Raw genomic sequence first — 26,502 nt, forward strand, 5'->3', positions numbered from 1 at the left:
AATTATGGCTTTCACACCCAAATACACACTGTTAATATACATTTATATCCCTTAACCAGTTTTGTCTGCCACAGTCTATCTAATCTATGGGCTTTAATTTTATCAGGTCTGTTCTGTGGTATTCTGTCAAACCCTTTTTGAAAGTCCATGCACGGGTCAACCTCATTATGCTCATCAACCCCGTCTTCATCAAAGAATTTAATCAAGTTAGTCAGACACCATTCACATTTAATAAACCTGTGCTAACATTTATGTATTAGCCCATGCCTTTCGATATGCCAGATGCCAATCAATTTTGTCCCGATTATTGTCTCTAAAAGTTTCTTCACTTCTTTTTTGTTTAACGTGTAACATGTGGAGTTGTCCAGACCACCCTGAGATCCAAACCGAGAGATGTAGGCCAGAGCTTCTCGAGTTGGCATCTTTACTTTCCATAGTAACCTGGAAAGCATCCCATTGGGGATGGCTAACTTGTCCACTTTGAGCGCAGCCAAGGTTTTATCTATTTTTATCTTACCCAGTACCACTACTAGCACTTTGGTCTAAAGCATGATTTGTTATTGAGTCAGCTGACTCTCACTATTCAGCACTGCAAAAAAAAAATTGCAATCACCAAAACACTCAACTTGACAAGAACTGCCTAATCTGTTAATATGAGATGCAATAACACAGGTTGGAATGCTCTGACTTCAGTCGCATCAAGATGCCATGTGACTTGTTTGTGAGGCAAATGTCACTTTCCTTCAGCAAAATGTACCCAAAACCCTTTCATGACAACCATTTTCCCATGCGCAACATTTTCTTGTCAATTCTAATTGATATGTGGCTTTGGGGATCTGCATTGGTATGCAATCAATGAACTCCATCCTTTTGGACACATTCTCACTATGGATACTCATCTGCAAGGAAGCAGGTCCCAGGGAAACAAGGTGGAACACTGAATTATGGCATTATGGCGCTATCCATACAGACCCATCTGAAATGGGGCCTGCTCCACTGTGTTATTAAGATCAATTTCTGTTTAGGGGTCCTTCCTGTTGGTTCGCATATCTCCCCTTTCTTTATTTCTGTTGTTATCGCTTTTGATCCATGGATGCTTAATGGACATGTATCTTTAAGTCAAGGAGCAGAGAGAATGAGGGATTCAAAAAGTTACAACAGAGAACACTCTGCTGGCTTTGGACAGAAAAACCCAGAGAATTTCCTGCATCCGACAGATGGGATGGTTGTCGCTCAACCGAGGTGTCGGATCGAGAGGCAAGAACCTGGCAGGCGAACATTGCTTCAGAGTGGCATGTCACGGTGGCTGCTCCGCTAGTGGCTGCTGTACTGTCGACTCCCCAGCAGAGATTTCAAATCCCTAAGTTTCAATTTCCGAATCTGTGCCCATGACCCCCTTGGAGCCCCGTTACAGGCTGCTGCGGTATCAAAGTAGGCTGGATGAGAACTTTACACTCACGAGGAAACTTTCGAACAATTAGTCACCTGACAAATCTGATCAATGTACTTTCGCATGATCCGACCTTGGGCTTGTACTTGATAGGAAATCGGCTCTGTCTGGTGGATGATAGTTCCGGAAATCACTGGGCACCGCCTGCAAAGTTTTGAATATACACAGAATCACCCAGTACAAAGCATCTGGGTGATTGGCGTTGAATGAGGCAAAGCCCATGTAGCTTTTGGTTGTGACCACTGTCATACCTATGTCAGGGAAAATCATATTAAGGCAGGTTTGAAGCCTACACCACTTCAGCATTTCAGCTGGGGCCATCCTGGTCATTGTGTGTGGGGTGGCCCTGTAGCAAAATAAGAGATGAGCCAGTCTTGTATCCATCGAACCCAATGACTGCTTCTTGAGGCCTCTTTTGCGCATTAGTACTCCCTGCTCAGCTCCGCTAAGCCATTAGAGGTCGGGTGGTATGGGGAAGTACGAATGTACCGTACCCCATTCGCTTTTAAAAAGCACGAGAACTCCTCACTTGTTAAAAGGGTCCCGTTATCTGTAACGAGCACTTCAGGGATGCCGTGCTTGCAAAACGACAATCGCAACTTCTCGATGGTTGCCCGGGAGGTGGTCGCTACCATCCTGTGGATCTCCAGCCATTTTAAATGACTGCATATAACACGTGTTGAACTTTTGAGAGAATCAGGTCTGTCTGAGTCCATTCACGGATCTGAGACACCGTGACAGGCAAAGAATCTATGAAGTTTCGAGAGTCGACCACTTTGCTCGCCCTGTGGGGCGATGTGGGGCTAATCGATGAAGACAAATGGCTCAGCTTGTCGGCATTCACTACCTGGGTCCCCAGCCAATGTTCAAAAGAATATTCGTAGGTGGTCAACAGCAGGATCCAGTACTGGATCCTCGCGGAGGCGATCGGCTAGATTGCCATTTCCTCCATAAAAAGACAGAGTAAAGGCTTATTGGTCCGTAATAATAGTGAAATGGCAGCCATAAATGTAATGGTAAAAACTTTTCACTGTGTAGGCCATTGCCAGACCCTCCTTTCCGACCTGCACATATTTCTGTTCCACTGCAGCCATGTCAGAGTGGCGAAAGTGATCGGCTGCTCCTGACGTTCTCCATCCGGTGTGACAGGACGGCCCCAATATTGTACAGCAATGCGACGCATGTGACGAGTAAGGACTTGGTGGGATCGTAGTGGGGCAGTAACCCAGAAGACGATCACTGCCTGTTCACCTGCAGAAAAGCTGTTTCCTGCGGCTTCCTTCACGCCTATACCTGATTCTTCTACAGAAAGAACTGAGCGAAGGTGAGAAAGCAGGATTAGGTTATTGAGTTGGATGATCAGCCATGATCGTAATGAATGGCGGATCAGGCTCAAAGGGCCAAAAGGCCTCCTCCTGCTTCTGTCTCCGATGTATCTATGCAACAGATTCCAGCTCCTCATACCCATGTACCATAATCAAAGGTAATGTTGGAAATACTAAATAAAAAGAAATTTCTGAACACGCTCAGCAGGTTAGTGCTTCAGTTTATGCTTCAGATCGAAGATACGCCATCATGATCACTGCATTCTTTGGAGTGTGTAACTTTGCTGCCATACGGCAAAGTGGACAGGATTTCAGCTAATGCTTTCAATAGAGCATACTGACGTACTCTTTGTGCCATTAGTGGAAAGTATACCATCTCGTCGAACTTCCTATTCCCATCCCCAATTAACCGCAAGCCAGCAAAGGAAAATTTGCACCCAGTGGCTACTGCAATAAGGTACACAAAGGCCTGATTTTCGTGGAGTTGTGGTTTTTCCATAATGGTGTCGGGACACGAAATGCTGGGCTGGGGGAAACAATAGGAGTGAGAGGGGAAAAGGGGTCAGATGTGATTTTCACATGGGGGAAAACCCGCAACAGGCCTATTTGAAGTCAGTGCTGAGTATAAACAGACCCATTTACACTGGAGTCAGGCCGATTTCCCACAGTGCTCGACTTACAATTTTTAGGAGTAAATGTGAATGAGCGTAGAAGGTGGATAAGGGGCGGGATTCTCCGACCCCCGGGGGGTCAGAGAATCGCCTGCGGCCGGCGTCAATCCCGCCCCCGCCGTGTCCCAAATTTTCCGCCCCCCATGATTTGGCGGGGGGTGGGAATCGCGGCGTGCCAGTCGGCGGGCCCCCGCGGCGATTCTCTGGCCCGCGATGGGCCGAAGTCCCGCCGCTGACAGGCCTGTCCAGGCGGGTACTAAAACACCTACCTGACCAGCGGGATTGGCGGTGCGGGCGGGCTCCAGGGTCTTGTGGGAGGGGGGGGACGCGGGGCGATCTGACCCCGGGGGTGCCCCCACAGTGGCCTGGTCCACGATTGGGGCCACTGATCGGCGGGTGGGCCTTTGCCGTGGTGGCACTCTTTTTCTTCCGCCTCTGCTATGGCCTTCACCATGGCGAAGTCCTTTCGGCCCCGGCTGGCGTAGCGCCAAAGGCCGTTCAAAGGCCCTCAATGTGAGGGCTTGGCCCCTAAAGGTGCGGAGAATTCACGCCACTCCGACACGCCGGGACCCCCCGCCCCGCCGGGTAGGGGAGAATCCTGGCCCAGGTCTGTGAATTATATAAATCCCCTTTTAAACTTTGAGAAAAAAGGTTATTGTATCTTTTCAGTTTGAAAAGAAAATTTGTGCTTGCAATTTCTTATTTTTAACATTTTTTTTTATAAATTTGGATTACCCAAATAATTTGTTCCAATTAAGGGACAATTTAGCATGGCCAATCAACCTACCGTGCACATTTTTTTGGATTGTGAGGGCGAAACTCCTGCAAACTAGGGGAGAATGTGCAAACTCCACACGGACAGTGACCCAGAATCGAACCTGGGACCTTGGCACATGAGGAAGCAGTGCTAGCCACTGCACCACCCTGCTGTTGTACTTAAGTGATTTAAACATATTGAATGGGCCTTTATCAATTAGTGTTTTCTAAATATAATGAAGTCTGTAATAGATAGTGAGAACTTTAATTTTTTTAACTCAACATGGCTCCTGAGGTCTGTCCAAGGGGGAGATACTGGGTGAGTTGGTATGGGGGGTAAGGTCAAAGGGTGGAGGAAGAGCATAGGTTGGCATAAGCTGGCATTGAGTCTATAAGGGGGTCTGTGGATGAGTGGCAGAGTTATGGATTGATATATGTCGGCACCAAGTTGGCACAGGAGACTTAAGGGACCTCAAGGGTTGAGTAGAGGAAAATAGCTCAGAATGGAGGGTATGAGGGTCCATAGGGAGTTGACAGTTTTCATAAGAGCTTTAAGGGACCACTGGAAGGTTGGATGAGGTGAGACGAGTTACCATAGATGAGGTACGTGGAGTAGGTGGGTAAGGGATCAAGGGTTTCATTATAACTGAGACGGAGTCACTGAGAACCGGGGTGGGCATTTTAGATAGCCCGTCTCAGCAGTTGGCAGTCCTTGTGGCTGCCTCTGACCTGTTTCCAGGAATGGCGGCAGACTTGACTCCAGCACACCCTGTCCTCCTCAGAATTTTAAACCTGGCCATTCAGGGTTGTTTCTAAGAGATGGGTGCGCTGAGCTGGAATTTTCCCAGCACTCGGGGAAAGTGCAAAGAAGCACATTTCCCCAGCTCTTACTGTACAATATGTTGTGAACTGAGATATTACAGTAAGAAGTCTTACAACACCAGGTTAAAGTCCAACAGGTTTGTTTCAAACACGAGCTTTCGGAGCACGGCTCCTTCTTCAGGAGCCGTGCTCCGAAAGCTCATGTTTGAAACAAACCTGTTGGACTTTAACCTGGTGTTGTAAGACTTCTTACTGTGCTCACCCCAGTCCAACGCCGGCATCTCCACATCATGAGATATTACAGCCTATTACTGAGTGGCTCTCAAATTTGTGCTTCTGCTACGTAATAGGGGTTGGCAAGTTATGAATTTAATAATGACAAGAATGCAAATCGCAAATAGTTGGGGCTGAGTGAGGGTGGGTGGAGGAGACAAGATTTCCTCCCCTGTAGTTCAATCATTAGAAGGTAAGCACTTTCTGAAAAGCGACAACTACTTTCTGCTAACCCACTAGTGTCCACCCAATGGTTTTCCAGTGGCTAATGTACAGCCCTCGGTACTGTGCACCTTAAAGTGAAATATTTTCCTGTTTTATTGTAATTCTGGAAAGTTACGCAGTCAACTTCACTGAAGTAAAAATCTGCTAAGTCAATACTTTCTCCTTAATGAATTGAGGCTGATATTACAGATCCTTTTTCTGCACATCCATTACCAGCTGAATTACCTTAATAATGCCTGTGTTGATCCTTTTCTGACTGGATTAGCACTTAAAACAACACCCTGTCAACTTCATGTACAAACTATTTTTACAGTGTAGCAAATTAAAAGCAGCAATCATTTGGAGAAATATCTCTTGATATTTAAAATTTGCACACAATTGTACGGAAGGATCACTGTGCAAACATTCTGTTCTGATGTTCTAACAACAGGATAATATTCCTGATAAAATGGAATAAGACAGTTTGAATAAAAACAAGAGCAAGCTGCATTTACACCCAATGTTCCCTCTAAGTTACGCAGGTGCGTGGGCGTACAGCAGCCTGAAAGATGTCGCTCAGGCTTTGCATTGGGACAAATCACGCACATGCACAACTGCCCAAAATCATTTAAAGGGACTACGCACTTAAAAAAGGCTGTAGAAATACAAAACTTTAAAGCGGAGGGTGGTTACACCTGACCTCAACCGTTCCAAAATTTGGACATTGAGACTTTGTTTTCACTGTTCGAGAATATTTTCTAACAAAAGATTCCAGTGTTAGTTCATTTTTTTTTAAAGAGCAGGTATGTGTTTGAATGAAATATCTTCATTTCACTCAGCGTCCTGTACCTATTTCAAAAACTGATCTGACAGGAGAACAAAATTCAGAAGCTGGGGCGGGATTCTCTAATCCCGTGGCAGAGTGTACACGCCGTCGTAAATGGCGTTGCGTTTTACGACGGCGTGAACGGGCTGATCCGATGACTAATTTTGGCCTGCAAAAGGGGCCAGCAGTTCATGTCAGTCCAGCTGATGGTCCCGGCGCGAACTGGGCGCCCCGGGATCTGCGCATGCGTAGTGGCACCGGCACCAATGCGCACATGTGCAGTGGCTGGGACCAACGCGCGCATGCACAGTGCCTTCGTTCAAGATCTGGCCCCGACGCAACATGGCGCAGGACTACAGGGGCCGGCTGGGAAGAAACGAGCCCCCAGCCAGAGAGGCCGGCCTGCCGATCGATGGGCCCGATCGTGGGCCAGGACAAATCGGAGGCCCACCCGGGGTCGGACCCCCCTCCCCCCACAGGCAGCCTCCCGACCCTTCCGTGCCGTTCCCGCCGGCTGAGAGCAGGTGTGGACGGCGCCGGCGGGTCTTGGCGTTTTCACAAATCGGCTAGCCGGCCACGTAGAGTGGCCCCCGACCGGTGCCACGCCAACCACACCGGTCCCAATGGTGTTGATTCTCCGCTCTGCGGAGAATCGCGTGCCCGCGTCGGGGCGCGATTCGCGCCGGGATAGTCCGGCCTGGCCCCCGGCTGAGAGAATCCCGCCCCTGATTTCTCATAAGAAAGTCCCCCCCAAAAATACAGGGAATGAGGACAAAAAGAATGTCTCAGGAAGACAGTTAAGTCAAAGGAACAAAAAAATAAGAAGGTTGAATAAGGTCCTCTTCAGGAGAATTCAGATAAGAAGCAGAGAAAATGCTCTGAATTAAAGACAAAACTGCAAGAGCCAGATTTAAAGTCGGCTAGGTAAGAAGCCGGACATCTGACGCATATCCAACACAAATTGTAAGTTTGGTGACACCTTAATACAACTTGTCAAGCAGCAGTGTTCTGTTGGCATGGCTGGGTCTACCTGAGAGATTGTGTGAAAGCTTTAATGCACATGTTGATCCAAGGCAGAGGAATACTGAAAGGGGAGATGAAAATCCTGGGATTGGATCCTTGGTGAAGGCGTGTAAGGAGAAGCTTTGATTGGAGGAAGATGCCAAGTGTGCTCGTCGAGAGTGAGCATTGGAAAAACGGAGCCGCCCCCGATTCCGGCATGACAAGGGATTCTACGATCGCCGAATGCGATTTCGGCATTGGAGAATCCCGCCCTGTATTTCCAATTGGTGCAGACACATATTCTAAACATGTGGCGGTAGCCTGCTAGTTTTCTTGGGACTTGGTAAACTCTTTCTCCCATCACATTAAAATTAATCAATCTGAGTATAACCCTGACAGTCAGAGTCTGTTGGCTGCACATCGCACTTTGTGGGCACTCCACATTACGCTTTGGTAAGTGGTTGAGCGGCACCCAACGGCTTGTTCTGATGTCACTGTGTGGTAAAGATATTGAACAGGTACTGAATAAAATTATTGTGCCACCTCTAACAGTGGGCTAAATTCGCTGTTTGGGAAACAGTCTCCCCGTGTCTGTGTGGGTTTCCTCCCACAAGTCCTAAAAGACATGGGTTTGGATTCCCCACCCCGCCGCGCCACATTTCTGTTTCAGCATGCCGGCGGGATGCTCCAATACGTCGGCTGGTCAATGGGGTTTCCCATTGTGGGGCAGCCTCAGGCCGTCGGGAAACCCCCGGGCTGCTAGCAAAACGGAGCATCCCGCCAGCGGAGAATCCAGCCCATGGTGGGAGGTAATTTGGACATTCTGAAATCTCCCTCTGTGTACCCAAGCAGGCGCCGGAATGTGGCGACTTGGGGCTTTTCACAGTAACTTCATTGCAGTGTTACTGTAAGTCTACTTCTGACAATAAAGATTTTGTTTTTAAATAGGGAGAACCTCAAGGGCCCCCTTAATAGGTAGATCCCCCACGGTCTCCCTTCATAGGGATATGCCCCCAGCATCCTCTTAATAGGCAGACCCCTCCCAGGGACACCCTTAATAGGGAGAACCCCTACAAGAGGGACCGCTACAGAGACTTCCAAAGGAAAGGAACCCTTCCAAAGGGACCCCATAACCATACGAACTCCCCCCTCCCCCCCCAGAGACTCCTAACTAGAGGGACCCCTACAAATATCCTACCAATTAGGGTATACCTACACCACATGGACTGCAGCAGTTCAAGAAGACAGCCTTCCAGCATTTCTCGTGTATTTCGGGATGGGTAATAATGCGAGCCTAGCCAGTGCTATCAACATTTCATAGACAAATTCATCTACAAATCAGCAGTCGTGATGCGACGGGATGGGGAAAGTGGAGGGAATGGTGATAGGGTGGACATTTCAAGAAGGCTTCCTGATGCTTATAAGACCAGAAGACATAGGAGCAGAATTAGGCCACTCGGTCCATCGAGTATGCGCCGCCATTCAATCATGGCTGATATTTTCTAGTCCCCATTCTCCTGCCTCCTCCCTATAACCCCTGATCCCCTTAATCAAGAAGCTATCTATCTCTGTCTTAAAGACACTCAGTGATTTGGCCTCCACTACCTTCTGTGGCAACGAGTTCCACAGATTCACCACCCTCTGGCTGAAGAAATTCCTCCTCATCTCTGTTTTAAAGGATCGTCCCTTTAGTCTGAGATGGTGTCCTCTGGTTCTAGGTTTTCCTACAAGTGGAAACATCCTCTCCACATCCACTCTATCCAGGCCTCGCAGTATCTTGTAAATTTCAATAAGATCTCCTCTCATCCTAAACTCCAACGAGTACAGATCCAGAGTCCTCAACCGTTCCTCATACAACAAGTTCTTCATTCCAGGGATCATTATTGTGAACCTCCTCTGGGCCCTTTCCAAGGCCACCACATCCTGCCTTAGATACGGGGCCCAAAACTGCTCACAATACTCCAAATGGGGTCTGACCAGAGCCTTATACAGCCTCAGAAGTACACCCTGGCCTTGTATTCTAGCCCTCTTGACATGAATGCTGACATTGTGTTTACCTTCTTAACTGCCGACTGAATCTGCACATTAACATTAAGAGAATCGTGAACAAGGACTCCCAAGTCCCTTTGTGCTTCTGATTTCCTAAGCATTTCCCCATTTAGAAAATAGTCTATGCCAAATTCCTCCTTCCAAAGTGCATAACTCAGGGGCCTCACGGTAGCATGGTGGTTAGCATCAATGCTTCACAGCTCCAGTGGTCCCAGGTTTGATTCCCGGCTGGCTCACTGTCAGTGTGGAGTCTGCATGTCCTCCCCGTGTGTGCATGGGTTTCCTCCGGGTGCTCCGGTTTCCTCCCACAGTCCAAAGATGTGCGGGTTAGGTGGATTGGCCATGCTAAATTTCCCGTAGTGTAAGGTTAATGGGGGGATTGTTGGGTTACAGGTATACGGGTTACGTGGGTTTAAGTAGGGTGATCATTGCTCGGCACAACATCGAGGGCCGAAGGGCCTGTTCTGTGCTGTACTGTTCTATGTTCTATGTTCTATAACCTCACACTTTTCCACATTGTATTTCATTTGCCACTTCATTGCCCAGTCTCCTAGCTTGTCCAAATCCTTCTGTAGCCCCCTTACTTCCTCAATACTACCTGTCCCTCTATAGATCTTTGTATCATCTGCAAACTTAGCAACCGTGCCTTCAGTTCCTTCTTCCAGGTCATTAATGTATGTTGTGAAAAGTTGTGGCCCCAGCACAAACCCCTAGGCATACCACTAGTCACCAGCTGCCATCCCGAGAAAGACCCCTTTATCTCCACTCTCTGCCTTCTGGCAGTCAGCCAATCCTTTATCCATGCCAGGATCCTACCCTTAACACCATGGGCTCTTAACTTATTTAACAATCTCCTATGTGGCACCTTGTCAAAGGCCTTCTGGAAAACTAAACAAATTACGTCCTCCTTTGTCTAACTTCCTTGTTACCCCCTCAAAGAACTCTAACAGATTTATCAGACATGACCTCCCTTTGACAAAGCCGTGCTGACTCAGTCCGATTTTACCATGCACTTCCAAGTACTTCGCAATCTCATCATTAATAAGACTCTACAATCTTACCAATGACCGAAGTCAGGTTAACCAGCCTATAATTTCCCGTCTTCTGCCTCCTTCCCTTCTTAAACAGTGGTGTTATATTAAGCACTTTCCAGTCCTTTGGAACCCTTCCTGCCTCCAGTAATTCTTGAAAGATCACCACCAATGCCTCCACAATTTCCTCAGCTATCTCCTTTAGAACCCTGGGGTGTAGACCATCCGGTCCAGGTGACTTATCCACCTTCAGACCTTTCAGTTTCTCCAGAAATTTCTCCTTACCTCTGCCCCCCGATTCTCCTGGAGCTCTGGCATTCCACTGGTGTTTTTCACCGTGAAAACTGATGCAAAATGACTATTCAGTTTGTCTGCCATTTCTTTGTTTCATAGAACATACAGAGCAGAAAGAGGCCATTCGGCCCATCGAGTCTGCACCAACCCACTTAAGTCCTCATTTCCACCCTATCCCGGTAACCCAATAACCCCTCCTAACCTTTTTGGTCACTAAGGGCAATTTACCAAGGCCAATCCACCTAACCTGCCCATCTCTGGACTGTGGGAGGAAACCGGAGCACCCGGAGAAAACCCATGCAGACATGGGGAGAACATGCAAACTCCGCACAGACAGTGACCCAGCAGGGAATCGAACCTGGGACCCTGGCATTGTGAAGCCACAGTGTTATCCACTTGTGCTACCGTGCTGCCCCATAATTTCCTATTATTATTTCTCCAGCCATGTTTTCCAGTAGTCCAATGTCTATTTTTGCCTATCTCTTACCTTTTATATATTGGAAGAAACTCTTCCTTTCTTCTTTTATATTACTAACCATCTTGCATTCATATAGGGGCTGGTTTAGCACAGCGGGCTAAGTAGCTCGCTTGTAATGCAGAACAATGCGAGCAACACGGGCTCAATTCCCGTACCGGCCTCCCCGAACAGGCACCAGAATATGGAGACTGGTGGCTTTTCACAGTAACTTCATTGAAGCCTACTTGTGACAATAAGCGATTGTTACATTATTATTTCATCGTCTCTCCCCTTGTCGCTTTTTTAGTTGCCCTCTGCTCGCTTTTAAATGATTCCCAATCCTTTGGATTCCCACTAATCCTTGCCGCTGTGTATGCTTTTTCTTTTGCTTTTATGCTGTCCTTGATTTTCCTTGTAAACCATGGATGCCTTGTCCTGCCCTTAACATGTTTACTCCTCCTTGGGATGAATTTCTGCTGTGCCTCCCGAATAACCCCCAAAAACTGCCATTGCTGTTCCACTGTCTTCCCTGCTTGACTCCTTCTCCAATCAACTCTGGCCAGCTCCTCCCTCATGTCTTTGTAGTTACCCTTATTTAATTGTAATACCGTTACATCTGACTCCAGCTTCTCCCTCTCAAACTGCAGCGTAAATATTGTGGTCACTGCTGCATGAGGGTTCCTTCACCTTAAGATCCCTAATCAAAATGCCTCATAACACATCACCAAATCCAGAATTACTTGTTCCCTCATAAGCTCTGTCACAAGCTGCTCCAAAAAAAATCTCTTAAACATTCCACAAATTCCTTTTCTTGGGATCCACTACCATCCTGATTTTCCCAGTCCACATACATATTGAAGTAGCCCATGATTATTGTGATATTGCCTTTTTTACATGCTTTCTCTATCTCCTGATTTATTTTCTGCCCCACATCCTGACTATTGCTCAGAGGCCTGTACATAACTCCCATCAGGGTCTTTTTACCATTGCGATTCCTCAACTCTACCCAAAGAGATTCTATGCCTTCTGATTCTATATCGCTCCTTGCTATCGATATAACTTAATTCCTTACGAACAATGGAACGGTACCAGCCTCCCGGACAGGTGCCGGAATGTGGCGACTAGGGGCTCTTCACAGTAACTTCATAGAAGCCTACCCGTGACAATAAGTGATTTTCATTTTTTTTTTCAACCCATACCCTTTGCCTATCTGCCTGTCCTTTCGATAGGACACATATCCTTGTATATTTAGATCCCAGCCCTGATCCCCTTGCAGTCATATCTCTGTGGTGCCCACAACATTGTACTGGCCAATTTCAATGTGCGCAGCAAGTTCATTTACCTTGTTCCGTGTACTGCACGCATTAAGGTACAATACTCGCAGTCCTGCATTGACCACCTCCCTTCTCACACTTATCACCTTTTTTGCTCTGCCTGAGGCTAAGGTTCTATTATTTTTGTTCTCTATTTCCGTTTCAGTTATGAGACTTTCTAAGCTAATGTTCTGGTTCCCACCCGCCTGCCATATTAGTTTAAATCCTCCCTAGTGGCACTAGCAAACCTCCCAGCCAGGATATTGGTGCCCCTCCAGTTTAGATGCAACCCCTCCTTCTTGTATAGCTTGCACTGCCCCGGAGGAGATCCCAATGGTCCAGAAATCTGAAACCCTCCCTCCTACACCAGCGGTTTAGCCATGTGTTTAGCTGCACTATCCTCCCATTTCTTTTTTTTTTTTTCTTTTTTTTTTAAATTTAGAGTGCCCAATTATTTTTTCCAATTAAGGGGCAATTTAGTGTGGCCAATCCACCTACTCTGCACATTTTTGGGTTGTGGGGGCGAAACCCACGCAGACACGGGGAGAATGTGCAAACTCCACACAGACAGTGACCCAGAGCCGGGATCGAGCCTGGGACCTCAGCGCCGTGAGGCGGTTGTGCTAACCACTAGGCCACCGTGCTGCCCCTATCCTCCCATTTCTAACCTTATGAAGAGTAAGGGCCAGGAAGTACAGCATCGAGGGGAAGATGCGACTGGTGCCAAAGCAGACACTCTGGCACCTGCCGTGATCAAAAAATTTCTCAAAGGAAAATGAATCCTTGCTACATCCTACAGCAATTAGCGCAATGGTACTCTTGTCTCCCTTTTGAAGACTCGGTGACTAAAAGGGTTATAGAGGATGTAAACAGAGGGCATCTTCTAATCAAGTGTTGGCCCTTAAAGCATCAGTGAAAGTATCTCCAAATCCTATACCTGCACTGTGTGTTTGTTAAAGGATTTCAGTTCCTATGCAGCCCCTTGACAAACTCGCACATCATTATACATTGCTCCATTCCCGTCCCAATTCAGCGACACAGCAGTTGTCTTCAAGTGTGTCATTTTCAAGTTTGAAACAAAGTGTAGAAAATCCTTAATCCTACTCCTGGTGGGAGGTTTATAAAGAACAAGCCTGTTGGGAAGAGTCATTTTGTCCCTGCCACCTTCTCTCAGCTGGTTACTCACCAGACAGGAATATGAATCATTCAGCCTGTGCTCTAATGTTTTCCTTTGCAGCATTTCGAACAGGGCAGAATGATCAAACTTGCAGGGTTCAGCAGCGATGAACTCATCCATCCCATGCTTCTGAGCTCTGTCCGCATCTGCAGAAGAAATGACAAAATGAAATTCAGAACTCGGTACGTTTGCTTTAAATTCAGACTCAAATGGAATCTTTATCTGGAATGCTCAAAGCAGTGCACTTTATAACTTTGTTTATATTTATAGTTAAAGGTGAGCAGCAGGTGATGTCACATGCACAGCAGTGATGTATACGACCCTTTAACTGCTGTTAAACGCTAATCCAAAATCTGTTGGCCTGGATCTTGCTGTGTTGATATCAGTGCATGTCATTACTACAGCTTAAAACTAACATCAACTGCCGAGGTCCACACATGCACAGTTAGATGTGCAAACCATGATGCAGCTGTCACTGGTACCCTGTTCCTCCATACGGTGCGCCGCTGTGGGCTACAATGATGAAGCCCCCATATAAATCCCTGTCATGGCATGAATATCAGGTCATTACCAATACTAAAGTACTAAAGATGGATGGAAAGAGAAAGGGCTTGTGTAATCAGAAAGAAACAAGTTTTCAATGCATGGGACTTGCCAATTATTAAACAACCTCACTTGGCCGAAACAAAGTCAATTTTAAAGTGTGAGTCTCCTAGGACTATGGGGCAAGAGCTGGAAAATGGGATTTAAATAGTTAAGTGGTTGTTTTTGACCGGCACAGATGCGATGGGCCGAAGAGCATTTCCTGTGCTATAGACCACGATGACTCCATTCCCTTAGAAAATTCATGCAGATTTTAAAAAATTTGTTTCCAATGTTTACTGGCTATCTCTTTCATGTTACTCATTTAATCCCCTCTGTGTATCCCAATCTTTATTTTGTTTCCTGCATAATGATTTAAATTTAATTCGTATATCCTGGGTGGAACCTCCTGTTCTTGGCAGGTGTCTCACACACTGCCTGAAAAAGCAGTGAGAAAGTAAGTGCTGATACTTCTACCCATCAGGCAGCAGCAGGCCTTCTTCCAGGCTGAGGACACTCGAGGACGGTTTTCCAAAAATCAACAAACTGCTGGCTGGTCAGAGACCAGCAGCTCTTGCACGCAGCAGCACCAGGAGAGAGCTGTGGCTGATGCCCGAACAACAACCTGAGAGACCCAAGATCAGGAAGCCATCCAGGAAAAAAAATCTAAGTGTTGTCACGGGTAGTCTCACGGGTTGGGCTGCCGCAGGGAGAGGAGAGCCATGGGGGTCAGTAGCAAGGACACAGGGGTCGGCTGTCAGTGGCCACCCCATGCCCCATGTCAGGCCCTTGATCATGCACAGATTAATACAGCTCGAAGGACTGCCCCCACCCTCCCCTTCCAGAAGACATACAGCCCGCACAAGTTTAGCAGTCAAACAGGCCGCATGTTGGCAGGCCCGCCTAGAGCTGAGAATATTTCAGGAGAGGTGGGCAGAGGCCTCTGAGTGATCATCAATTGGCCAATTAAGGGCTCAAGTGGTGGTGGGACAGAACTTCCTTCGCTGGAGGAGAGACGGCATTGGGTATTCATTCCGATGCCAATCCATCACATTTTCAGGCCTGTCCATCCCCTTACTCACCTCTTATGGGGGCAGAAGATTCCGGCCCTTTTTTTTTTTACTTCCTGTTTTGTTGTCTGCGTGCCTCGGTGACAATTCTTGAATCTGACTGATCAAAGAGACTCTATGCTGCTTTGCCTGCTCACCGATGCCACAGATCTGCTGTAGAAAGGAGTGGGCGTGATCAGAGCCCTAGTATCTGCTGGCGAGCCAGCAAATAATTTCTTGGCAACATACGTGTGGAGACAGGAAAAACACATTCTTCCATTGCTCAGAGCAAAATCTGGGCTAACACCATTTGGATGGATTACTTTGGATCGTTTGGACTATGGGAAAATACACTTTTGTCATTTAGAATCTATAGAAATCTCTTCCTCTCTGGATTATTGAGACTTGTTACTTGTGCACCATCATGTTAATAGATATTAAATGCCTATTTAGTGCATCACTGATCCTCACTTATACTATGAAATATTGCAATGATGTCAAGTAATATAGTAAAGTCACCATTGTCCCAGATTACCACAGGCTGCTTTCCCCTTTTGAAGGGCCGAGCTGACTGGTGGTGTTTTAACCTGAGGATCACCACACCTCAGGCAAGGGGCAAGGTTGAAAAGAAGGGCCTTCATGAATAACCTCAGACGGTAGGGGAATTGAACCTACACTGTTGGGCTCACAATGAACCACTTGTCCATCCAACTGAACTAAACCAACAATAACAAGCAATGTCAGTCCCCATAGATGTGGGGGCTGGATTCTCTGCACCGCGATGCCGAAGTCGTACTGGCGTGGGGGCGGAAAATCAATTTTCCTGCATGGAATCGGGACCAGCGCCGGTTCCCCCGATTGTGCGGGACCCAAAAAGCAACGTTCTCCTCGCCGCCTAGGACCTACCTGGGGCTATTGTCAGAGGCCCGCTGCTCCATTCTCCGCCCCCGACCGGCCAAAGTCCCGGCGGCGAGGAACTCATGTGGTCCAGCCGGTCAGGATACTCGCGTGCTGGCTGCGGACTCGGGGCGGGCCAATCAGAGGGCAGGAGGGGCCTTATAGGCACCCGGAAAATGTTTGGTGGGGTGCGCGGCCGATCGGGGGTTCATTTTTAGGGTCCAGCTCCACGGTCTGAGACCGTCATGGAGCACGGTGCAGCCGCTGGTGGCCGCCACCATACGTATGGGCAGCCTCTGACCCAGAGGTGCGGGGACCCATATCTGCAGCAAAAGCTGCTAGATTTATGCCGGGTCCCTGCTCGCCCTCTGCAGGGCTAGAAATTTGTGACCCTTTCACACCAATTTTTCTTAGAAACTCATTTAGGAAATTAATGGCAATTCTCAGTTTACACTAAATAGTAAAATGGATGTGACTCTCTTACAGTCACCCACCATCAAAGCCTTTAACTATCCTTAGTCTGAGTGAGTAGATGGGATTGAGGTACAGGTGGCAATCTAATCCGACTTTTTTTATAGGAAGTTCTTTTTTGTTTCAATTACTTCCTCAAATGCAAATATTTCTTTTTAATTTTTTTCAACTCTGTCGCTTCTCTAAAAGATGTATTTATAGCTGATGACCAGGAATTAATAAATTCAGGACATCTGTTGCCTGTTTGTTAATGTGATTTCCAAAATAATATTTTATTTTAAATTGCCTTTGGTTTACATTCAAGACTTCCCATCAACAATGTCCTTTGAACCTGCAGCTGCCCACTGTGTCTATGCCTTTACACACTTCTATTGATTTTGTGCCTTTTGAAGAAACATTTTTGGGCGTCTTCAGCCATGTGGGTTTGTTAAAAAAGGAAATCATAGTAATTGCTCCGACTGGAATCAATTTTTTGTCCACACTTCAAATGTGCTTTAGCAGTCAACCAATTCAAAGACAGGAAAACATTCCACTGCCCGTTAAAAGGGGACAGCTATTTTCAAGAAACCCTTCTCTTATTGGGTCTATCGTAGCATAAGGCAATTTGTGATCAGCTTCGAATTGATTTTTTTTTTCTTTCAATGCTGACTTAACTCCTTCCTCCTTTAATTCTAAAGTAGGTCAATTTATGTTCATTACTTAAAAAGTATAATCCTTAATGTGTTTGTGCAGTTTGGATTCCAAAGTAATTGCTTGATACAAGTGCACTGAACTGTTTGACAAAAATATTCTTCAGAAAGGGAGACAAAAGCTTATAAATAAAGCCAGTAACAGCAAATTTCATGATAAAACTCATTATTGATCTCTTGATGTGATGTTAACATAATAGGTCACTTTAAGAAATTTAGCCCCAGATCATATTGATCCATGTCACTTCCAACATTCAGCAATGAGGAAGGATGGAGAACATATGTAATACAATCTGAAGGATACACAGTGTCACACGTTTGAAAGGACTGGCAAAACAATCTATCCTACTTAGCTTTGCGGCGTCAAAGCAAGAGTCAAATCTATGTGACAGGTCATTCAAAGGTGGATGCAAAAGCTCCTGACGGCATTAACAGCAGGGTTTAATAGGATTTCAGGTGTGATGACAAAAACACAGGCTGTGTTGGAAATACCCTGCGTCTACCTTAGGATCTGCAGCTTTGGTGCTTTCCACTAACAAACAAGGCCAGACTTGAAAGTGAGCAGATTCTACGATCTGTAGAATGCACAAAATTCTCCTCTGAATGCGATTGGGGCACCTGATTACGAAGCATCTATTTAAAATGGGTCTTTCAAGGAAGGCTAATGGGAGGTGGGAATTGGGAGGGGAAATCACAGAATGGCGACAGCACAACCTTTAGTGTCCAGGCTAGCTCTTTGCAAAAGCAACTCAGTTCGTCCTGTTCCCCTGCTTTTTCCCCAGAGCCCTGCTAATGATTTTTTCTTCAGATAATTATCCAATTGCTTTTTGACAGACATGATCGAGTCTGCCTCAGACAGCTTATCCTAACCGCTCGCTGCTTCAAAAAAGTTTTTCCTCATGTCACCGGTGGTTTGTTTGCCAATCACCATAAATCGATTACCTCTGACCCTAACCCTTCTGCTGTGGAAACAATTTATGCCCTACTCTGTCAAGAGCCCTCATGATTTTGAACACCTCTATTGAATATCCCCTCAGCCTTCACTTCCCCAAGAATCATTACCCCAGCTCCTCCAATCTACAATCTATACATGTAACTAAAGTCCCACACCCCACGAACCATTCCTGTAAATTGAGTCCACACCCTCTCCAAAACTTTTCCATGTTTCCTAAACTGGATTGCCCAGAATTGGGGACAATACTGCAGCTGGGGCCAAACCAGTGTTTTGTTCTGTACTTGGTTTGCACCGTCTATGAAACCTTCTAAATGACTCTCAACGACAGAGATTAGTTCACATATACATCCAGTTCTCTCTGTCCTTGTGCACCCTTTAGAACTGTACTCTTTATATTTTATACTGCCTCTCCTCGCTCTTCCTACCAAAATTAATCGCTTTACACTTCCTTGCATTAAATTAAAATTTCCACCTGTCTGCCCGTTCCACTAGACTGTCTTGTGACCTCTTGAGGTTCATCATTCCCGTCGTCACATTTCACAACACTGAGAAGTTTTGTGTCACACGCAAATTTTGCCCTACATACCCAAGTCAGGAAGGGTAGTTGAATAGACCCCTGGCGGGGAGGGTTGCCCTGTTATATACCTTCCTTCAATCTAAAAAAATGACTGTTCATTACTACTTTCAGTTTCCTTTCACTCAACCAATTTTATATCGATGCTGCCACTGTCTCTTTTATTCCACGGTGTTCAACTTTGCTGGCAAGCCTCTTATGTGACACATCATCCAATTGCTCAACTATGCCCACTGCTTCCATGAATAGATCCCCTTTTGGTCCCGAATCAGCTCCATCCATCCTCTTAAGACCCTTTAACTATTTTGGATTCCCTTTCGTGTTAGCTGCCAGTCCCTTCTCATTTCCATTTTTAATTACCCTCTGAACCTTTGGCCTTGTTGTAACTTGTTTTTATCAATCTGACAACTGTCATATTACCATTTTTCTGTTTCAACTTACTCTCTATCTCTTTTAACATCAAGAGAGCTTGTCTGCTCCCGCCTTGTGATAATGTGACACGATTGTACTTGAATGAACCCCTTCTGACAGCAGCTTATTGTTGATAGTTTTGCCCGCCAATCTATTCGGGGTATTGGACTTGCTGGTGCTGCAGACGGAGGGGGAGGGGGAGGTGGATGTTATCACCTTTGTCTCATCAATAGCCTGGAAGCGAGTTCTGCTCGGGTATAGATCTTCTACTCCACCCATTACCTCAGTCTGGTTGGGTGACTCCATGGAATGTTTGCATTTGGAGAAGGTCAGTTGAGGGGTTGTACCTGAGATGACAGCCATTCATTTCCTTTTTAAAGAGTTAGTCACCGTCAGTTGTTAGGGGTGTCCAATTTAGTTTATAGTTGGGAGGGTAGGTTTTTTTGATGTGATTAACAGTATACCATTGGTTGCGTTTCTTTTGAAATGAAATGAAAATGAAAATCGCTTATTGTCACGAGTAGGCTTCAATGAAGTTACTGTGAAAAGCCCCTAGTCGCCACATTCCGGTGCCTGTCCGGGGAGGCTGGTACGGGAATCGAACCGTGCTGCTGGCCTGTTTGGTCTGCTTTAAAAGCCAGTGATTTAGCCTTGTGAGCTAAACCAGCCCCTATATTGTAACTTGTAACATCCATTTTTATATGGCTATGTTGCTAAAAATGAAAAATCTTCAATAAAAATATTTTTCAAAAATGTTTTGCCTGCAGTGTTTAAATCTAATTTGCCTGGATCCTTCTCAAGGAATGCTGACCTAGCCAGCCACATGAAATAATAAATTGAAAATATCCCCCATCTGTTTGGTCGTTTGGAAGCCTGCACAGATATGTGAACATTCATTCATTTCTCGCAGATCAGCTCAGCCATCTGTTTAGCTGCTATAAAAGAATATTTGGGCAGCGGGGGAACTTCCTCTCCTGTGTTCATTCTCTCATTTCTTGAATGTCATTCCAATGGTATCTTCCAATTTGTACTGATCTGAAGAATTGGGTCTATGTGTCTGGAGATGGAGGCAGCCCTTTTAACAAGACTATCTTAAGGCCATTCTGTCTTCGAAGAGGTGTAAATGCCACCTGCCGGCTTTGCCAGATGGAGGTGGGATTGTGAACGTCTGGATTAATCTCCACTCCATATTTCCCACTTCCAGCCTAAGAGTCTTTACCAAGAAGGCCAATTCGAGCTGAGAAGAGGGCAGGGTGAAAACTTTAAAATAATTGATCCTGGTTGGTCTTCTTTTTAACATAATAAATTTCATACTAAATATGTTGAGGGCCATCTATTAATTTGAAACTTTCTGAGCCTTTGATGGGGAAAAGGAATCTTGTCCACTCCAGCACACATCAAAATGTATTGACAAAAATGTCTGCTATTTTCTGAAAAGTACTGCCAACATCTGGGCTTGCACAGCCATCAACTGAAATTTATTACACTCCATGAAGTAATCAGAGGCCAGATTTTACTTATAAAAAAGCTTGGATCCGAAGCATGCTAGAGTGTGGCTCTGGTGGTAGCACCCCTGCATTTCAGCCAGAATGCTCCGGGATCTTGTCTCGCTCCAGGATTGATGGTCAAGTAGGAACCCAACCATTGTTGCAGATAAGGCAGCAAGCATGATGTTGGTCCCCAGCCTCGATAAATGGGGTCGGTTAGCAACAAGAAGGGCAACCAGTTGTAAAACCGCCCGCCAAATCTAAAACAATTATGGTTGATATGATTTGAGAAGGAGAGAGGTGATTGGCCAGCATTGTGGTGATCCCATGTAATGGAAAAAAGAGAAAGAAAGCGAGTGTTTATGTCCAAAGTATTATCTGGGCATAGACGATAATCAGCTAATTGAACAGCACATCCATATTGGAGACTGCCTGATTTTTCACCCATTAAGTAAAAGGGGTAGAAATATCTATGACAAGCAAGCAATTCACTCAGCCTGATTTTCCTCTCTGCAGTTTGTCCAGGCAGTCCTTTAAGTCAAATCTCAATCAGAGGAAATTCTACCCTGAGATCTTTCTTACCTTTGGTGTTGATTCATTAGCAGTTAAGAACAGGGCTGGTGGGAGGAAGGAGGAAGTGAGAGGAATACAGTTCCTTTATTGGCAAGATCCTAAAGATATCAAACAAGGTGAACTCAAATCGTTTGTTGGATGGAATCACAATCTCCTCAAAGACGGAACAGACTCAGCGAGGAAAGATGAGCAGTTTAGATTTCGTGACTTGAGACAGAGTCATGAATGAATGGAATAGACTGCTCCGGGGTGCGATGAAGGAGATAGTATACGGAAGGGACAGAAAGGATAGCTGCTTGGAGAGAGGAGTAACATGAGGATAATATGTGATAGTAGTGTATGTTTTCTGCATTGACTTGACGCACCATTATGGTTTTTGTTTGAAGATGGTAGGTTATATCATAGAATTTACAGTGCAGAAGGAGGCCATTCGGCCCATTGAGTCTGCACTGGCTCTTGGAAAGAGCACCCTACCCAAGGTCAACACCTCCACCCTATCCCCATAACCCAGCAACCCCACCCAACACTAAGGGCAATTTTGGACACGAAGGGTAATTTATCATGGCCAATCCACCTAACCTGCACATCTTTGGACTGTGGGAGGAAACCGGAGCACCCGGAGGAAACCCACGCAGACACGGGGAGGATGTGCAGACTCCGCACAGACAGTGACCCAAGCCGGAATCAAACCTGGGATCCTGGAGCTGTGAAGCAATTGTGCTATCCACAATGCTACCGTACTGCCCCATTAGGCTAATGGTTGCAATGAACTACCAGGAATGTCTAAGAAAGGTATGACCCACCAGCAACATTGATCATACATCCCAATCAACCATGCCTGGTGCAATGAAGTGTGCAATAGGGGTCAAATTGATTTAACTGCTTCAGTAGAGAACCTTGATCCTCTTGATGTTCACTGTATGACATTGTGCTCTAATTACTATGAGGTCACCTCTGATGGAATTCATAGTAATTTGCCTTACTATTTAACTGGATGGTTTCTTGTGCATTTTCATGTGCAACTGTGCTTCTAAGCTCTGGGCTGGGACTTTTGGGTCCGCCCGAAGTCAATGGGCCTTTGGTGGGTCAATAAAAAATTTCCGTCATACTCGCCGCAATTCTGGAAATCCCAACCCTGTGTCTTGTCTGAGTCACTTTCCAAGAGCCGGTGCTGACTCGATGGGCCAAATAGCCTCCTTCTGCACTGTAAATTCTAGGTTTTCAGGATGCAATAATAGAACGGATAAGCTGTCTCAATTGGAATCAGTTGAAGAGTGGTGCACCCCAGTTCAAACAGATGGGTGAAAAGACCCTGAAGCAAAATGTCTTCTGCTGGATGTATGGAATGAACGGTAAATATGTTTGTGATGATTTCACATGTCAATGATTTTGAGTGAGGAAGAGACCCATTCTAACGCAAAATTTACAATTTCTTTGCAAGCATAATTATATCACTGCAGTTAACGACCTGAGGAATTCCCACCTCTAAAATGGCTTCCGTAAAACGTCAGACAGTTCATAGATCATAGATCACAGAATTTACAGTGCAGGAGGCCACTCGTTCCATCAAGTCTGCACTGGCCCCTGGAAAGACCGCCCCATGCAAGCCCACACCTGCACCCAATTCCTATAACCCAGTAACCCCACCTAACCTTTTTGGACACTAAGGGCAATTTAGCATGGCCAATCCACCGAAACTGAACCTCTTTGGACTGTGGGAGGAAACCGGAGCACCCGGAGGAAACCGACGCAGACACGGGAAGAATGTGTAGAACCAACAGACAGTCACCCAAGCTGGGACTTGAACTTGGGACCCTGGAGCTGTGAAGCAACTGTGCTAACCACTGTGCTACCGTGCCGCCCCATGGTATTATTTATGAATTGGAAACAAAGGCATTGGCCATTATGTGGTAATTATTCTTAATCTGTTAACACGGCATGGATTGGCAGATAAATTCTGAGGGGTGAAGAATCAGACAATTGAGGTGGAATTTACAGCTTTTTAAAGGTTCCACTGATTACCGAGAAAGCTCCCCAAAATCAATAGGCCTGCAAATTGGGTAAATTGACCTCTGCACCCATGCCAGTCTGCTCTCTTGCCAGAATAATAATGATAATCTTTATTGTCACAAGTACGTATACATTAACACTGCAATGAAGTTACTGTGAAAAGCCCCGAGTCGCCACATTCTGGCGCCAGACCCTGTGGTGCACTGAGACACTTATTCAAAATGTATCCCATGATTTCTTAGCAACGTTGCTGTAGCAATTCCTCAAACAATTTCAACTCTGTAATTTTCCGGCAGAACGAAAGCAAGCTGGGATGTTACAGTGACTTACCAAATATCCCAGTTATTTACAAAATGCCTGAGATTATTTCTTTTTTTGTCCCCATCACTAATTACTGAGGTCCAAGAGATTACATTCCTATTGGGTTACATCTGGTTCAGCAGAGCCCTGCTCTGGGTTTTTTTTTGAGTCTTACTTGGGTGTAAAATTTCAGGAATTGAACAATGAGCAGAGATAGCAGGTGAAGCAGAGCAACATGCAAAATCTGTCCAGGAGGTACCTCTAAATATAGGTTTCTGCCAGTGAAAGGGTTAAGCACATAGTTTGGTAATTCCTACACACAATGCACACTTAAAACAGCAAGTTAATACCCACCATCGTCATCTTCGCAAATGCTAATCTATTCACTTGTGATATAAACATGTCACTTCAACTGCTCAAAGTTACTGAACACTTGCTGAAACTGAATGGGTAAAAGAAAAGTTGTATTTTAATCCTCAGCCATGAGGCCATGGAAGTCAGAGGAATTAGGGATGGGCAATGAATGCTAGCCTAGCTCGCGAAGCCCACATCCCTTGAATGAATAACAAAAAGCCTGAATCTGGAGCTTCAGGTTTTCACCTGTAACTTGGGGTGTGGACCAGAATTGCCACATTTGGATGAGGTTGGTGTATGTTATTTCAATGGGTCACTGCCGATCAAGTGATATCAGGCAGCAGAGTCAGCGCTATTTGACCCGATCACACAGAATCTTGCAACACAAAGGAGGCTAATGGTCAAGCTATCCAATTATTCTCATCCCATAGCCCTGCAAATTTTTACTTTCCAGGAATCTATTCAATTTCCTATTGAAAATTGCTCTGAATCTGTTTGTATCGGTCCTTCAAGCTGTGCATTCGTGAACATAGCACTCACAACGTATACAGAAAAAACTTCCCTCAATATCCCTTGGGTCTTCTGTGATGAATGTAGGAATTTCAGGTATATTGTATTATATGTAGTTAGCGTAGTAAGGGTTAAAAGGGATAGTATGTGACTGCAACAGATTATCATTTATCATAAAGTTTGTTTCCATATCCCTATCTGTGTACAGAATCAGTCCTGGAGTGAGGCATCCTTTCCTCACAGTTTTACAAATTAAATTAAATATTGGTGTCCGGTATCCAAGCAACTGTTGGGGTCTGGTCCAGGATCGTAATACTCTTGACAATTATCCAAAATCCAAGTGCCCTTTGGATATCTATCCTCCTGGCAGTGAAAATGGTTTCTCTTTATTTACTGCCTAATTTCAAACACCTTTACTTAACCTCTCTTTAACCGTCTTTGCACTGAGAGCAATCTCAGCTTCTTTAGCATCTCCAATTAATTGAAGGCCCCCCTCATTCCTGGTGCCATTCTAGTAAATGTCCTCTTCACCTTCTCAATCGCCTTAACATCTTTCCTCAGTATTGGTGTCTATTAACAGGCCCCATATTTGGCTAGATGTGCCAGAAGATTAATCCTACCCAAGGGAATTGTGTATTTTTTTCAACCAAATCAGTTGTGTTCTCCTTTTCCTGGAATACTAGAAAAAAATAAACTCAGGATTCCTTAATGCTCGTGAACCTCTGAATACCTTTTTAGGCATTTCTGCTCAAGAGAAAATTCTCTTATTGAATCATCTCGGCAGCAATCAGAATCCATCAGACTGCCAGAACATGTCATGTATAGCATAAACAAAATGGAATAAAACCCTTATCGTTTCAGAGACCCTTCTGGACCCATTTTTCTACCCCCCCCCCCCCCCCCCCCAATCCCCCATCTTTCTTTCAGGGCCCCTTCTTTTTAATTTACTAAGCAAACCTGAGTTTGGATTGTCTTCATTAACATATTTCAGAATTTGCACAGTAGGACATAGGCCAACGATGGGTCATTCTCCGACAGTCAAGTTTCTATCTGCTGTAGTGGATTAATATATTAAAGGTGCTGATGATTTTGTCCCAAATTCCTCATGCACATAGTTGTATATTTCCTTCATAATAAAAAAAATGAAAATAATAAACTTGAGCCAGTCTATTAATTAAAATTCGTGGAAGGTTCTCACTCTCCAGGATGTGCTTAATGTTGATCTGGCTAGATGTACAAGAATGAGATTTTGAATACTTCCCCAAAAACTGCAAGACAATAAAAACGGCAAATGAAACAAAGCTTTTAAACCGAAACCGAAATACTGCTGTCATCTTTTATAGACTGCATGTAGGTTCAGTACCAAGGGATTAGGTTTCAAACAAGCTTTCTGCATGAGCGAGCTAAAAGCACAAATGTGACAAGGCAGAGGACCACAGCACGTAGACATGTGAAGGTGCAGGTTTCTACCGCATGCAGTGTTTAACAGACAGTGGTAAAGCAAGAAAGATGTTAATACGAGCCTCTAACACAGCCCACTCGAGAAAGAGAGAGATAGTTGGCAACATACACCTAACACTTACCCTTGGCTCCGGCTACATGTGAGCAAAGCAAAGAGAATAAAGCATATTGAGGTGAAACAAATCGACAGTAGAACGATACAGGGCCGTGCCGATCAAGCAAAACTGATGCAACCGATTAAAGGTCTTTGGCATCAGATTGAAGCATTTGGCAGAGTACTCTAGCACGACCTTAGACAGAGGTGGCTATAATAAAGAACCAACTGTTGTGGCATCCATCTAAATTTCTGTTTGCATTGGTGCCATAAAGCTGTTATTTATATTGTTTATTCATACTCTTTCTTGGGAAGTTAGCATTGGACATAAGTCCAACATTTATTGCTCATTGCTCTTTGGCCTTTAGAAGGCAGTAAAGAGCCGCCTTCTTGAACTGCTCCAGTCCATGTGGTGTAGTTACGCCCACAGCCCCC

General features: G+C 45.4%; 1 protein-coding gene across 31 annotated transcripts in view; it reads right to left on the reverse strand.

The window, feature by feature from the left end:
* cadps2 (Ca++-dependent secretion activator 2) overlaps window positions 1–26,502 on the reverse strand; it is an 858,338-nt gene that overhangs the window by 280,676 nt on the left and 551,160 nt on the right. For 23 of the 31 annotated variants that reach the window (XM_038780116.1, XM_038780122.1, XM_038780121.1 and 20 more), the window contains exons 12-13: window positions 26,096–26,107; window positions 13,660–13,796 (exon numbers count right to left, since the gene is read on the reverse strand). In XM_038780116.1, coding sequence (XP_038636044.1) covers window positions 13,660–13,796; window positions 26,096–26,107 — 149 coding nt within the window. The remainder of the gene's footprint in view (window positions 1–13,659; window positions 13,797–26,095; window positions 26,108–26,502) is intronic. The other 8 variants (XM_038780133.1, XM_038780104.1, XM_038780120.1 and 5 more) reach the window with 1 other exon arrangement.

This window comes from Scyliorhinus canicula, chromosome 20 (genome assembly GCF_902713615.1).
Source record: "Scyliorhinus canicula chromosome 20, sScyCan1.1, whole genome shotgun sequence".
NCBI lineage: Eukaryota > Metazoa > Chordata > Chondrichthyes > Carcharhiniformes > Scyliorhinidae > Scyliorhinus > Scyliorhinus canicula.